Consider the following 15,894-nt stretch of genomic DNA (forward strand, 5'->3'; position numbering starts at 1 on the left):
CAATCACATTATCAAGAGAAAGTAAACACAATTTTTGTAAAAAGTACAAAAACAAGTGAAATATATATATATATATATATATATATATATATATATATATATATATATATATATATATATATATATATATATGAAGATGTGGTTGAATCACTAACATAAAAAAGTCATTTACGTCCGGCGCTTTTTGCTTTTCTCATCTGGTTTAGGTTAGACATAGTAACGATAATCATAAATTTACGTATGACTATGCATTAACAGACGTAAATTTACGTTTGACACTATGTACCATACGTAAATTTACGTCTGGTACGCAGTGTCAGATGTAAATTTTTACACATGATTTTTTTGACAAATTTCCATGCTTTTGCATCGTCAACCCACTACATGAAACGCAAAAACAACTACAGCACATCCACACGCTAGATCTGCACCAACCATTGTAGGTCCTCCACAAAGTCACCACGCAACCACGACGCAATCGTCGGAGCACCACCACCTCCACATAAACATATCATCCTTCACCACACAGATCAGCCACCAGCCACAACGAGCACTTGCTAAAGCGATCCACTTCCTGCAACACTCCATCTTGTCAACCATATCGCAGATCCATCTCCAAATAGCCATTGAAAAAGCACATGAGAGGAGCAAACACAATCTGCGACGTCGCCAACCAGAGTCCTCTGCCGCTGCACTTCCACCAAACCGTCACCACTGGATTTGCGAAAAATTGGGGTTTCAACGTAAATGGATATGCACCAAAACAGAATCAAAAGAGAAACAAACCTCTCAACAATCAATCACGCGATGAAAAAGTGGTGCAGTCGCGAAACCACAAATTCACTTTCTCGCACAATCGTGGCGTTGTGGGGAAGAAGATTAGGGATTTATGTTTTACATCTGGCTAGGACAAATCAGAGATAAATTTACGTCTGATGGGATAAATCATACGTAAATTTACGTTTGACTCTAGCGCGTCAGACGTAAATTTTCGTGCAGCGTGTGCAATCAGACGTAAGAAATGAGATTTACGTTTGACCCTAGGGCATCAGACATAATCAATTGATAACTTATTTACAAGTTTGCCATCAATCATTTTTTATGTCTGATTTTAGTGGATCAGACGTAAAATCGCAAACATAAAATGTCTATTTTGTGTCAGTGTGTAATGAAAAACTTCAACCTTGTTGGTGTATGGCCGGGTACATCCCGGCCCAATAAGACAGAAATGGCCCAGATCACCCCGACCCAAGTATGAGGCACATTCGTTGTGGCCTAGTCACTGGGGTACCTGCTTTTCACCTTTTCTCCAACACAACAGAGGGCCCAATAAGTGTGATGGCTGGATATATCCCGGCCCCTTTTGGCCGTGTACATCCTAGCCCAATGATGTGACAGATAGAATATGGGATTATTGCGCAGAGGTACAAAGGAGCAGCGGCGTAATCTCAGCCAAAAAGGAAGGAGTTGATATTTGGCGAAGTACAGACGGGTAAACCTAAAAAAAAAGGAGTTGATATTTGAGAAGTACAGATGGCCAAACCCCAAAAAGGAAGGAGTTGATCTTTGACAAAAGTACAAACGAACAAATCTCAGGATGGAAAGAGCTGATCTTTAACAAAGACACAGAAGAACAATCTCAGCCAATAACGAAAGAACCGATGCGTGCAACCTCAGTCGAAAAGGGAAAGAATCGATCCTCGAATACGAGTGACCCGCAAATAATAATAACAGGTCCATTAAGAAATTAGTATAAATCAAGGCCTAGTGAACAGGTAAAGGTACGCTTTTCTCACTAACCAATTACACCTCATATCAATCACTTTCTGACTTGAGCGTCGGAGTGCCTACAGGTACCCCCACCCCCGGAGTGCAGACGGTAGAGTGATCCAGGAGGAGTCCAGGGAGGAACAGGAGGAGGTTCGACACAGAGAGTTCTTGAGATCGTCTGGTTCTGCACCGAAATAGTATCGATCAGGTACAAACCTATTGTTACAATACCTTGTCTAATAGATGAGTTTTCAAAACTTTTTTCAAAAATGTAGTTTGAGAGACTTTCATTTCTTAATTAGTTCAGGTTTGTAACATGCTTTTCAAAAAAGAAAAAAAATTACCCTTAGAGTTTTTATAATAGTCTATTTCTAAATGCATTCTACATTTAGTGCTTGATTAATTTATGAAGTTTCACTAACATTACAAAGATACAACCGAGTATCATTTAGACATCAGTCACTTTTAGCTAAAACAATCTAAATATTATCTGAATACTCTCATGACTAAAATATTGAATATTGTTTATAAAATGATTATTCCTAGTAAAAAAAAAAAAACTGAGTATGGTTTTGAAACTAATCACTTCATGCCAAGGGTTTGGTTAATAAATGTAATGATGGAATGCATCATAAAATTTTGCTCAATAATTATAGAGACACTGACCAAACTTTCTAGCATTGATGATGCTGAGATAGGCTTCTTACCTTAAAAGTAAGTATGGACACACATTATTTTATACTATTTGACATTTGACACACTTAGCATTTCACAGTCTGAAATGCTAATTAGTGTATAATTGGTAAGGCTCAAATTTAGAGACTTGCCTAATCTTCAAAATAGTAATGGAAAAAGAAGAAGAAGAAAGACCTAAACAAGCTATTATTTGTTGAAAATAAGTTTAATCAAACACTTGGAAAATGCTTCATACAAATAATGTCTGAAAATACTTACTTGACCCACAAAGCAATGAATGGTCATTAATTCTACATTCAATTCAACTTAAATATTTTATCCAACTAGAGAATTTATTTATGCATTTTTGTAATATTTATTTTGTTTTAATTTATGAAAAAAAAAAACTTTTACATAGTAAAATTCAAAAGTCATTTTTATATGAAAAAAAGTGTATGGATTACACAATTTGAAAACTTTTTACTTATGAATTATGTAATATAGAAGTAATTTTTCATGAAAAAAAATAGCTTCAAAATTGTAAAAGAAAATTACTTTTAACTTTTGGAGTGTTCAATCTTAAAACTTTTTTAACATTCAAATTCTACAATTCATGTCATTTTTACACGAAAAAGAAAAAACTTCAAAATTTCACAATTTTGAAAGTGATTTTTTCATACAAAAAATTGCATTGAATAGTTAATAATATTAAAATTAATTGACGAATTAATTATATTATACGACTCATTTGAAATATTATGATGGACCTAATTGTGATTTAATAAAATTTAAAGACTTATTGATTATTATTATGAGAAGTAATAATAAAATAAAGATAAAAATAAAATAAAAATCAACACGTTGGTTTATAAGAGGGATTGTGGTTCTATCTCTGACGATAAGGTTCTTTTCACAATAACTAATCAATAACGTGATGAGAAGAGGGAAGAAAAACATAAAGATAGATTGAGAAACGGGTGGTTGAAGAACACACAAAAAATTGTAGATTGAGAACGCATATTCACAAGAGGATCTCTTATAGATGAAAGTTAGTACTCTATTATGTTTTATTGTACGAGAATTTAGAGATCCTTAATTGTTTTATTGTCTTATAAATTACACAATTCAAAATTAATTATTTTACATATAAGTATCTTATAAATTACACAATTCAAAATGTTTTTTATAAAAGAAATATGAATTACACAATCTAAAAAACACCTTTTCAATTACTGAATCCAAAATACTTTTTTCCATAAATCCATACATAACATAGGAAATAAAGAAGTGAGAAATAACAAGAAAAAGATAGCAAAAGTAGTTTAGTCCTTTAACCACCCATAGGGATAGAAAGAAATGGGCATGTAAGTAATACACCCACAAATCAAGCAATGACCATTTATAGCCTCAATCATTGTCATAAAAAAAGTGCATATATGATTTGATGCTATCATTTATGTGATCTTTTATTTCCTTTTTTATTTTATCATTTTACTATTTTCTTACTTCTTTATTGTTACGATTTTGGTCACATTGGAAAAGATATATGTACAGAATTACGTAGTTATACATCATTTTTATTATCTGTATATCATCTTGTTTATCTCACCTTCGGTTACTACTTCCTCCACCCCATTTTTTTTCTTCATGCACCCCTTAATTTATAAAATACTCATTTTATCCTTGAGTCAACAGTAGAATGAACCCTAATTTTTCCTTCCTCAACTTCTTGTGATAGCTCCTTCCATGTATCCCCTTTTTCTCACCAACACTTTATTATGTTTCTTTGTCATCATATTTTTTGTAGCAACTCTCCTTCAACCAGGAGGTGACGAAGGATCTAGAACAAGTATTTAGGAAAATAAGTTCAGATTGAGAAATACCTTTCAAAACACTTATTTCGAAAAATTGTTTTTTTATATTTTAGATTGGGTGTTCTGTAAAGCATTTTATAGATTTGAAAATACTTTCCAGAACATTCAATTCAAAAAATATTAAAAATAAGGAGTTGTAGAGACTTTTGTTATATTTGTGAGGGATAGTTTAGGGAGTACCACTTTTTAGATTTTTTTATTATAACTAGTTATTTTAGTTTAAAATAATTGCTAAATTTTAGAAAAAATGGGTTAAACTCAAAAAAATAGTTAAAGTAAATAAACTTTACTTAAAAAATAAAATTAATAGAATAATTATGTTGTAAAATTGATAACAAAATATGTACTGAGAATATCTGTATAAAAGTATAAAGAATTAAACTAATTTCTTAACTTTCAATAAAAATTTGAATTAATTTTTTTTTAAATTTAACTTTAGTTTAATCTAGCCTCCAACTTTATAAATACATGAATTTATTCATTTTAAATAATTTTTATTTAGTTTATTTCACATTTCAAACGCATTTCATTATAACATTTGAATTGTTTATACTGTTTAATCAAAATATATTCCTCATCTTTAAAAATACGGATATTTAATTTTTTTAACAAAATTTTGTTAACAAATTCTGAAAAAGATTAAATTCATGCAACTTTAATGATGAAAGACTAAATTAATAAGTTCATAAAGAGACTAATTTTAATTTTTACCGAAAGTTTGAAATATTTAATCCAGAATATAAATAAAGAAAATTTGAAAACATTATATGGAATATTTCAGCAACAAATTATAATTGAGATAATATTTTGAAAAATGTGAAATAAGTAGTGAAGTAAAAGGAAACATATTGAAAGATGTGATATTTTTTTCGATGTAAAATAAATATTACTAAAAAGTTAAAATTACATTAAAAATATAAAATTATATTAAAATTTTAATTATTTCTTAAATTCATATATTTTTATGAAATGTTATGAATAAAAATAAATTAAAATATTATTTTCAAATTTATAAATTAATTACTTTATGATTAAGTATTTTTAAATTTTAATATATAACATTTTTTTAAAAATCAAATTAAACATATTTTTATAATTTATTATATTAGTCAATCTTTTTTCCTATATCACACCAATCAAATTTATTACAACTTTTCTACCTGCTTCGAATAAATTCCCCTCTCTGTTCAAACAAATTTCCACTTTTGTTTTCGTTTTCTTGTTCGCTTCTTGTTGTCATCATGGTAAATTTTGAACCCAACATCTAAACTTTATTAATAATAAAAGAAGGCTTAACTTTTAAAATGGCTCAATCATAACACCAAAATTGAAATCGTATGGCCAAAATCAAACATTTAGAAGAAGTTGAAATTACTGTCACAACAAAAGACTCCAAAACCTTCATCTTGCGGCTGAAATCAAGACAACACAGATATTATAATACTTATGATTCCCAATTTATAAGAAACTAAGATAATATTATAAATTATTTATATCAATAATCAAAATTATTTGTATATTCAAAATCATCCAAAAAACATTAATTAATTATAATAATTTTAAAACATTAATTAGTTATATTTCACCCCTTTTAAATTATTATTAGTTATTAAAAAATTAAATATAAATTGATCTAAAATAAATAGACAATTTTAAAAAATTATAATATATGAAGATGGAATAAAAGAATACATATAGAATAAAAGAATACACACAAATATTCCTAACAATGAATATATAATCTAAATATTTTAGATTATATAAAATTTACTCCTAATGTATATAATCATAACACAGGATTTTCTAATTTCTACAAAAAATCACTATCTACCCAAAATCCAAAATTGTTGTGGATCTGCAAAAAAAGGTCTTTTAACTCTGATTCTTCAGAACAAGCCATTGAAGAGTCATGTTTGTGTTTCACAGGAAAGTAATCATAGACAGTTGCAAATGTTGTCACTGATGATAATTCTTCACACACTGTTGAATTTTTCATGTGATGATGTTGTAAATGATTGGAGTTGTAACTCACTTTTAGAGCTAGTGTTTGAGGATGATGAACTGCAAGAAACCGAAACATAAACTCCTGTTGGTCTCACTTTTGGTAACTGCATCAAAGGTTCATTTGGGTTCTGAAAAATGTTCACCACTTTCCTCATCCTTGGCCTCAACATTGAATCAGGATGCAGACAAGCCAAACCAACTATGAGTGCCCTTTTAGCTTCTTCAGCATCAAATTTGTTGTCTAGTTTTTTGTCAACACACTCAACCAAACCATTTTCTGCATGCAAATTCCACACAGAATCCACAAAACTGTTCCCTTGCTTGATCCAGTTCAACCTTTTCCCACATATCACTTCAAGAACTACCATGCCAAAGCTATACACATCTGATTCTGGTGTAGCTCTCCCTGTGAAGCTTAGTTCAGGAGCCAAATATCCAAGAGTTCCATTTAGATTTGTGGTCACTGAGCCTTCACTTTTGAGTAGTCTTGCAAGCCCAAAATCTCCTAAATGAGCATCGTGATTTGAGTCCAACATGACATTGTTTGGCTTCACATCTCTGTGAACAAAAGGGTTTCCACACTCTTCATGAAGGTAGAGTAATGCTGATGCCAACCCTGTCAATACTCTGTGCCTGAGTTCCCAGTTCAGATTTCCTTTGGCTATGAAGTGATCAAGGCTTCTATTTTGCATGTATTCATAAACCAGGAGAAGATTCTTGCCTTCAATGCACCACCCTTGGAGCTTCACTAAGTTTTTGTGGCTAAGACGCCCTATGGTACATATTTCAGCTAAGAACTCTCTTTCACCTGAGTACACAGACAAGTGGCAAAAAATGGTTAAGAATAGAAGTAGGATGTTAGAAGTCTCACGTCGACTAGAGATAAAGTCAATTCATATTATACAAGTAGATAAAAACCTCGTCTTACAAGTAGGTTTTGTGAAATTGTATATAAATAGGTGTAAATCTTATCCTAAAAACTAATTTTTGTAAGATTGAGTTAAGTTTAAAATCCACCTCCTAAGAATGCATTTCAAGATATTCATTATCAATTGGATTTTTACACACATTATTGGACCAGTTTCTAAGTCTTTTAAATGGTAACATTATCCCTAGCAGTTGTTAGTGTACTTTGTTAAGGTGTGTTATTTACCAAAACATACCTTGTTTAGAAGTTGCCGAAATCTTCTTTACTGCAACAGTTTTTCCTGAGTATGATATGATTCCTTTATAAACACTGCCAAATGCACCTTTTCCCAGAAGATTTTCCTGGCTGAAGTTGCATGTGGCTCTTGATAGTTGCTTGTAGGTGAAGACCTTGGGGATATCTGCAGCATTCTTGGAAAGGCTTTCTATATCCCCCTTCTTTTTACCCCTCACATATCTTCTCCAAACAGCTATCCAAATAAAAGGAAATAAGCACACCAGAACAATTACCAATAAGGTCTTGATGGTGCCAACTCTACTGTGTTCAACAGAAAGAACAGGAAGTGGCACTGATGTGAATACCCAGTTGAGGATCTGGTAGCTTTCAGAAAAAGTACTGCCTGTGGAGGCTGTGAAACCAACATAAATGGAGCTTGGAAGGATATCAGGTAGGTCAATTGAATGGTTAAGGACATTCTTCAATTGGCTTTCTGGGTATCCCACAGAGACAAAAATCATTTTACTCCATCCATCATAGTCCACTTTCACCTCAATGTCTCTTCCACTTCTGAGGTCAATGCCAGTGCTATTGAGACTCTCAGATGCAAGTGGATCTGTGATGCTTGTTGTCACTATCCTTATGTGGTTTCCATCTTGATCAAGTCCATTCATCAAAGTGTTCATCTCAACAGCTAGCTGTTGAACACCCCCACCTGCACAACATTCATCAAAATTAGTAAATCAAGAGCACAGGATCTTGAGCAAAATTTTAAAACAAGTCTTTTCTTTTGGTCACGTGTAAGAAAACACTATCTAATTTGTCATGTGTGTATGTATTCATTTGCACTATTGAACGTGATAGGAACATAAACCATCCCGTTGAGGACTAAGAAGACTAGGGAGAATAACAGCCTGATGGTTGTTATTGGTTTCAAGAGATGAACGATAATGTTTCCATCCTAGTCTAATCTAATGATAGAATCGTTGTTAATTATAATACATCTTAAGTATTATTCGTTTTAGAATGTATAGTCTCTAAAGGTGGAAGGAGAAAAAAATTTAAACCGCAACACAATAATTTAATATAGTATTTTACCTGGTGTTGACTGGTCAAAGATGCCATGATATGAGCCATTTGGTGAGGGCCTATTATCATTAGCAAACAGTAGTGCCACTCCATCTCCATAGCTGGTTGAGTTTTCTGAAGAGGGAGTGATCCTAAGAGTGAATGTGGTGGAGATAATTGCAGGCCAAACGTTCACAGGGTGAGGGTACAAAACCCTTCCAACATTTCTGGTTGTGTTAGACAGTGTTGAACTTGAGTTGCTGCTTTGTTGTGGCTCTGGTGTGAGACTCAAATACCCATTACCTGCAGTGGCTGAACCCATGCAGAGAAGCTCACCATTGGTGCAACTCTCAGAAGTGAAAGTAACAAAGGAGAAAGTGTTGTGGTCAACCACAGTGCTTGCACCAAGTTGAGTTTGTATCAGCAAGTTGAAGAGCACCATAAGCATGATGAACATGGTTGTTGTGTTGTGCATGCTCAACAATGAAATAACTTAGAAGGGTTTTTTCCTTTTTCCTTTTTCCCTTGGTTCATGTTTGGTGTGCATGTGAATATATATATGTACTATGTGGTGGTGAAGTTTTTCTTGTGTTTTGAATGTTGTGTTGTGTTGTTGTTGTTGAGAGAAGTGAGCAAAGCCAGAGTAGCACTCATGAGTTTTACTTTACACACAAGTTGACTTTGGACCAAATATATGCTTCTTGTTGATTTATTTGGTAAGTGGTACAATGGTACATGCAAATATGAGAAAGGACAAGAACTTTGATACTACCTAGGAATTTACACATGTTTTGGTTCTTTCATTATCTAAATTTTGACCCTTAATTTTTTTTCAAACTATCTGAAGGAAGAAAACGTGTGGGGAAAAGAAATAATAGTAGTCATACATGAATATTTTACATTCCCCTGTATGTGATTCTGACCGATCAACCCTTAATTACATTTTACTTTTAAAAATTAGTATTATTCAATTGTCTCAACAATTTTTAATACAATGAGAAATGCGAATTATGAATTGATACTAATTTTATTATATTTTCTTCTAATTTTAATTGTTTTTCAAATACTAAATTAATATGACATAAAAATACATCATCAATGTGCAATTATTTGGAGATGGATGGTTTAATCGTTGTTTGGTTCATACATAGGAAAAAAATATAGTATTGAGAATAAAGAAGTCGTATAATATTTATAAAATATGACAATGTTTAGAACTTTTTGAGATTATTCTTAAAAAAGTAAAAAAAAATGATAAATTACTTTTTTATTTTATTTTTGTTAAACAAATTTCTAGATCTCGTATCATGAGAACACAATTTTAAAGTACATTTCTCATTAGCACTAATTTTCACTCTCTTCCCATTTATTTATTTATATAATACATATATTTCAAAATACTATTTTTTTATTAGGTGTGAAATATTTTATGGTTTTGTTGAAAATGAACGTGTCATTTCAAAAAGAGAAATGATATATGATATTTGAACAAAATTATACAAGGAATTGACATCTATTACTTTTACCTTTTCTATAATTACAAAATTTCATGTTTTTCAATAACCATGTTATGTTACCCGAAAGTGAGTTTTCAAATTATTATTTGAATGTGAAAAAGAATAAATAAGACTTTCTATTTAAAGTATATTTATTGTCTATTATTAATATTGTATCAGATGTTCTAGAGTTGACATAATGACATTCCACCACTTCTAATATGTCAAATCAACAAAAATTACTTTTGAATTTCAAATTTGCATTCTTTTGTATTCTTAGGTTTAATACTATATACTATATCTAACTCAGAATTAACGGTTCACAATGAACCATTTGAGATGCTTGTTTACGCTATAAACTTCACCCTAATAAACGCCCTATATTATATACATAATTTTGCATTATACGTCAAATCTCCAAACAATTTCACACACTGTCAAATTTTGTTATGATATTTTTAAGTTTTGATTTATTTTTCTTTCATTATTTAAATTAATAAGTGTTCATTTTTATCCCTCTCATTAACTCTTTCATAAAATTCAGCTTCTTTTTATTTTATTTTTACAAAGAATAATTCAATCCAAAAATCTCAAACTTGAATCCTTTTTGCTTCTCTAATTATTACGAGTTGATTTACCAAGAAAAAGTAGGACGCATAAGAAAATAGAGAATAAGAAAAGTATATTATGCATGTTGAGTAAACGATACTGCCATCAATTAATAAAAAAACTAATAACTTTTATATTGCCTTCTCTATTGTTATAATTGCATTTTCTTACAATATAAAAATTTAATAAATTATTTTATCTTTAAAATGGTTAGGGAAGAAAAACCAATAGTTAATTTTTTTAAAAGATTTTTCAAAAGATAAATATGAGTAAACGATATGATGTAAAGATATACAAGTTTAAAAGTATTTTCACAAAATATAATATAAATGTATAATAGAAACAGTAATGAAGGCTCTTTTTTACACATGTTGACTAAAACTAGATTACTATTCATGCTACAACAGAACTTCAAAAAGATTTTACTATAAATAAAATAAAACGTATATAAATTTTTGTACTGTTATTTTGAATTACACGAGTACATATATAATATCACTTTTTTTTTATCTTCTAGATGATTTAAAACACAAGTATTTTTTTTACACCAAGTTACTTTTATGATGTGAGTTTAATTACTCTTATCAGGGAATTATCCTCTTTATCTCCTTGTGACAATAATATATAAAAATATATATCAAATTTTCTGTAGTGAATTAGTGATCCAAACCATCAAACAAAAACCTCGTCTTTGCCAAATTTGGCAGCAACTCTGGCTTCAAATTTTTTGACTATAAAAAATGCATGACAATAGAGAAGCATTGCATGAACCCCATAATAAAAACATTTTATTCATGTTCCATTCGAACATCAAAAACTTAACATTGGTGCAATCTACAGAATATCCCTTGTGGAAGTTATTCATGCATATTAGTTTCTCCACTAAACAAAATACAAAGATAGCAAAAACCAGAACTACATGACACATGCATCAATGGAAAGAAAGCAGCATCTCTGAGGCCAGAAGGGATGAGCACCACAAATAGCTTCTACAGTTTCTACAGCTTTGACCAAAGACGGCTCAAGCTTGCTTGAATTGATCCATGAGGCTCATCCGTTGGTAAATACACATCATCCTCAAACTGCATAACCATCAGTGTCATTCAAAAATCGTCACACATCAAAGTAATTTGAAAGCAGTTCAACGAGGTTCTTTGGAAAATCTAACCATGCAGATGCATATGCATACGTGTAAAATGGTTAATCAAACAGCTTCATACCAAACCAATCCAAAAAAAGAACCTTTTTGGAATAAAACTTAACCAAACACTTTATGAAAATAGCTTGACTCAAACTGAACTGGTTTTATTGTTTGCATAGCCTCTCTCCAATGGTACTTCCTAGGTAGGTTTTATAAATTAGAATTAGATTTATTAAAATCTGATTTCTTGGTATATCATATAGGAAAAAAATTCCTTACAATTATTTATATTTATTGCAATGTAAAAACTATTACGCTAGTTTAATACCCGATTTTATATCTCCTGCATCTATTTTCTATCTTTCAATACCAAAACAATTGCATCATTGGAGTGAAAAACTGGTATTGTTCTTTGAAGTGATGTAACATGGTAAGTAAGACTAATAAAAAAAGAGTTAAAATTTCAAACTATGTTCATTATTTGGTGAACATGTCTAACTTGTGCAAGCTTTTCAGGGAAAAGAATGAATACCTTCACAATTGGACCATCCTTGTTTGAGATGTTGACTGGTAAGAAATGAAGATTTGGCATCTTTAGATGGACATAAGCAATGTCAGGAAATCTGAAACACAAAAACATAAAAGTCTTGTTATTCCCTCTATGATTGAAACAAATTCATTGAACTTGTGGCATTTAGGGGACAACCTAAAATGTCTGTCAAATGAAGAGACAATAGAGAGACAAATAACCTGTTCAGTGTTGCCTTTGCCATCAGGTAGAGTGTGTTTTGAACAGAAGGGCTATAGACTCCAGTATTTGGTGGCCCAAAAAACGTGTCAGCCAGAACTGTTTTCACTTCCAGATACTTGTCTGTGAAGTATAAAGGCTTCTGAGGGAGGGTGTATAGCGATTCGTACGAATACCTACGTTGTTGAAACAAAAGAGAAAGAGACATACGATGAATCTCTAATGTCTACAGAGCACACAGGGTTATGTATTTATAAATAAGAAAATACAAAGAGATGAGTCTAAAACTGTTACATCTAACCGAAATATCTAACACGAGTAAAACAACACCGGTGTTATGGTCAATGAGAAAACTTCTCAGACTAAAAATCCTTACCTGGATGAACCTGTGTGAACATGACAAGAAAATTTTCAAGAAATACTAATGAAATTGTTCATATTGTACCCATAGAACTGGTTTATATAGGATAAAGGGATTGAATTTAAAACTTACCTCCAAAGAGCAGTTACTTCTGTTGCCAAAATCCTCTCACGGGTATCAGGAAGTGCTGTGTACTTGTCTCTTATGAAATTCACAAAACCAGACTGCTCAAAAGTGCAAGAAAAACAGACAAGGAAACCAGCATCAACATGTATGTTCAGAACAATACATCTTTGTAACAAAAGCTGTCTAATATATCATGTTATCTCCAATTGTACTAACAACAACATTTTGTTACAGAAATTGGAAATACTACGCGAAAATCAAATGTAAAAAGCTTGCCTGGGTTGTCTTCAACACTGACAATCCTTCAATACCAGAAGTCAATTGCAGTGAACCAGATTTCTGTACTATTGCCTCTGCTGTATGCTTCTCAGATCCAAGTTTGAAACCTTGCAGAAATAAAACCAAGGACTCAGAAAAGAAACAAAGTGCAGTTTATAAGTCAGATTTGTTTCACTAAATCAAGAATTTATCAGTATTTTCTGTTTCAATAATAAGTACTTATTATTAGAAAGTGAACTTTAAACCTAACAACCGACAAAATCGGATTATAAGGTGAGGTTTGTACATCCGACTTATATATTATAAAATTGTTTTATCTTTAATCAAAGTAAGACTTCTAACACTTATACAAAAGGGAAGAAACCAAAAAGTGATTAACTGATATCAATAGTGCCAATGAAAAAAACTGAATTGTTCAAGATACAAAATGAAAGTTTGAACAGAAAAAAGGTAGCTAAAACTCTCTTAAATATTTCAGATTTTATAACCTAGAATCTTCAACTGTAACAGAAATTGAATGGAACAGAGTACGATATATACAAGCACATTCTAAAACAGACAAATTGTTTTGAAATGTACAGTAGTTTGACTAACCATGTTGATGAGGTTGACCATCCACAGTGACACGCTCCCATGGTTTTTCCACAATATTCACAATAGCACCAGTAACCTACAGAAAAGCAAGTAAGAATTTTCTTTCTAGAGCAGAGAAACAACACCAAAAATTCCAAAAACTCGACAGAAAATCTGAATTCATATTACACTCAAAACTATTGCAATTGGTGCGTGAATAACATGGTACATGACTCATTAAAAGACGGTTCAGAACAAAAAGTTCAGTTTAAAACAGATTAGAAAAACTACAACAGGATAAAGAAACAACAAAAACAAATAGAGAGCATCATGGAGTACAGAAACTGATAGAAGATTTTCAGTGACCAACCTTCTGGTAAAATGATACAAAGTGCTTGGCAAGTAGAATAGCAAAGTCTTCGACAGAAAGTATGTCCGAACATTCCTTTGCTTTCGCATAAACCTAATTCAACATTACATAAAACTAAAAAATTAGTGAACTGAAGATCACACAAACATGTTCCTGTTCTATATAAATTCAGCTTTCGAGAAACATGTACCATGACAAGAAAATAAGATTGACATTCATGAACAGGATCTAATCTTGAAAATTCAAACTGTTATTCATGTTCAAGCTCAACTAAATGGGTAAACCATCGAAAATAGATCTTAAGCAACAGTCAGATCAAAGGGGTAAACGGGTTAAAAATTCACAACCAGAAATCAATTAACTGGTATAATATCAGCCCCGTTTAAGAGCACAACGAATCAAAACCTTAAACTCCACACACCCAAACACCTGATGTCACTTGCAGAGCAAGATGAGAACAGATTCAGATTCTCTACTTTTTTGTTTTCCACTTTCCTCACAAATCTTTCCACGTAAACTACGTGAAAATGTAAACACTTTTTTCAAAGTGATTTCAAAACTTTGATTCCTTAAGTTTTGAGAACGAACCCCATCCAATAGAAAGCATCAAGCAATCAGAACAAGTACAAGCTTCACTGTTAAAACAAAAAAAAAAACAGAAGAAGAAGCAATCAGAGATAGGAGTTGATATTTACAAGGTGGTACTTGTTATTACCGTGTTTTTCATGGTATCGGTGGCAACTATGTCAGAGTTATCATCGCGGAGATAGGAGTTGACGCAATCAGAGAAGAGACTGATACCCACGCGCCACTCCACAACGAAGTGGCGACCCTGTGGCGTCTTCCACACGCGCGCAACTCTCACGCGCTCTTTTCCGTGCCTCTGCTCGAACTTGAATCCCTCCACAACTTCATGCGCCATGTTTTCGGAACACTTTTACGTTGCTGTGTTCTTTTCTTTCTCTTTTTAAGTGAGGTGAAAGAGTGAGTAAGAGTGATTTTACGGTTTCGAGTTTCGCTCTATTTATACGCGCGCGTGTTTCAAGTTCGGACAATGGCACCTTCGCCAGTTTCACAGTTTTACCAGTAACTCTGTGTGCGCGTTACATCATCGTCCAAACAAGTTCCAATGTTTTCAATTTTTTAACTACATATTGGTCTTGACTTAAGATTGAATTTCTTCGATTAATTAAAATTGGTTAATAAAATTAAGTTAGAGGAAAGTGAAACGAGAGACTAACATTTCCACATTTTTAAAATTTAATTCGTAATAAAAAGTATATTTTTTTTTTATGAATTTGCTACGTGGAAAGAAACCCAATTTGAAAATCATAGATGTGTCGTGGAGTTACTAGGATAGGATAAGGACATGCAGGTTTTAAAGGTAAGATGTATTAAAATAAGTTAAAAGTCAGTACGGCAATCTAATTTATATGTTTAATGAATAAGTGTAAAACTTTATATTATGACGATTCCATCATAACTAATATATAATAATAAGTTTACTATTTCTATAATAATTTTAAAAAATATATTATATGTGCAAGGTGTGCATATTTAATTTTCTCTTGTTAAGGGTGAATATATTATTTGAAAAAAAAATGTATTGTAAAACTTATTCATACTTTGTCTATTTGGTTTCTGCATAGGTTTTAT

General features: G+C 31.6%; 2 protein-coding genes across 2 annotated transcripts; both read right to left on the reverse strand.

Moving 5' to 3' along the window:
- Positions 1 to 557: 557 nt before the first annotated feature.
- Positions 558 to 8,992, reverse strand: LOC114190285 (probable L-type lectin-domain containing receptor kinase S.5). The gene is made up of 6 exons (XM_028079112.1): positions 8,566 to 8,992; positions 7,487 to 8,182; positions 6,352 to 7,131; positions 1,824 to 1,986; positions 1,292 to 1,498; positions 558 to 714 (listed from the first exon to the last, which is right to left on the reverse strand). Exons 1-6 carry the CDS (start codon positions 8,990 to 8,992, stop codon positions 558 to 560), a joined length of 2,430 nt encoding a protein of 809 aa, XP_027934913.1.
- A 2,409-nt stretch (positions 8,993 to 11,401) lies between these two features.
- On the reverse strand, positions 11,402 to 15,275 carry LOC114189624 (uricase-2). Its single transcript, XM_028078246.1, has 8 exons — positions 14,954 to 15,275; positions 14,239 to 14,331; positions 13,890 to 13,965; positions 13,293 to 13,402; positions 13,023 to 13,114; positions 12,532 to 12,705; positions 12,314 to 12,404; positions 11,402 to 11,722 (listed from the first exon to the last, which is right to left on the reverse strand). Exons 1-8 carry the CDS (start codon positions 15,158 to 15,160, stop codon positions 11,639 to 11,641), a joined length of 927 nt encoding a protein of 308 aa, XP_027934047.1. The 5' UTR covers positions 15,161 to 15,275; the 3' UTR covers positions 11,402 to 11,638.
- Positions 15,276 to 15,894: the final 619 nt, after the last annotated feature.

The sequence above is a fragment of the Vigna unguiculata genome, chromosome 7 (genome assembly GCF_004118075.2).
Source record: "Vigna unguiculata cultivar IT97K-499-35 chromosome 7, ASM411807v1, whole genome shotgun sequence".
Lineage (NCBI taxonomy): Eukaryota > Viridiplantae > Streptophyta > Magnoliopsida > Fabales > Fabaceae > Vigna > Vigna unguiculata.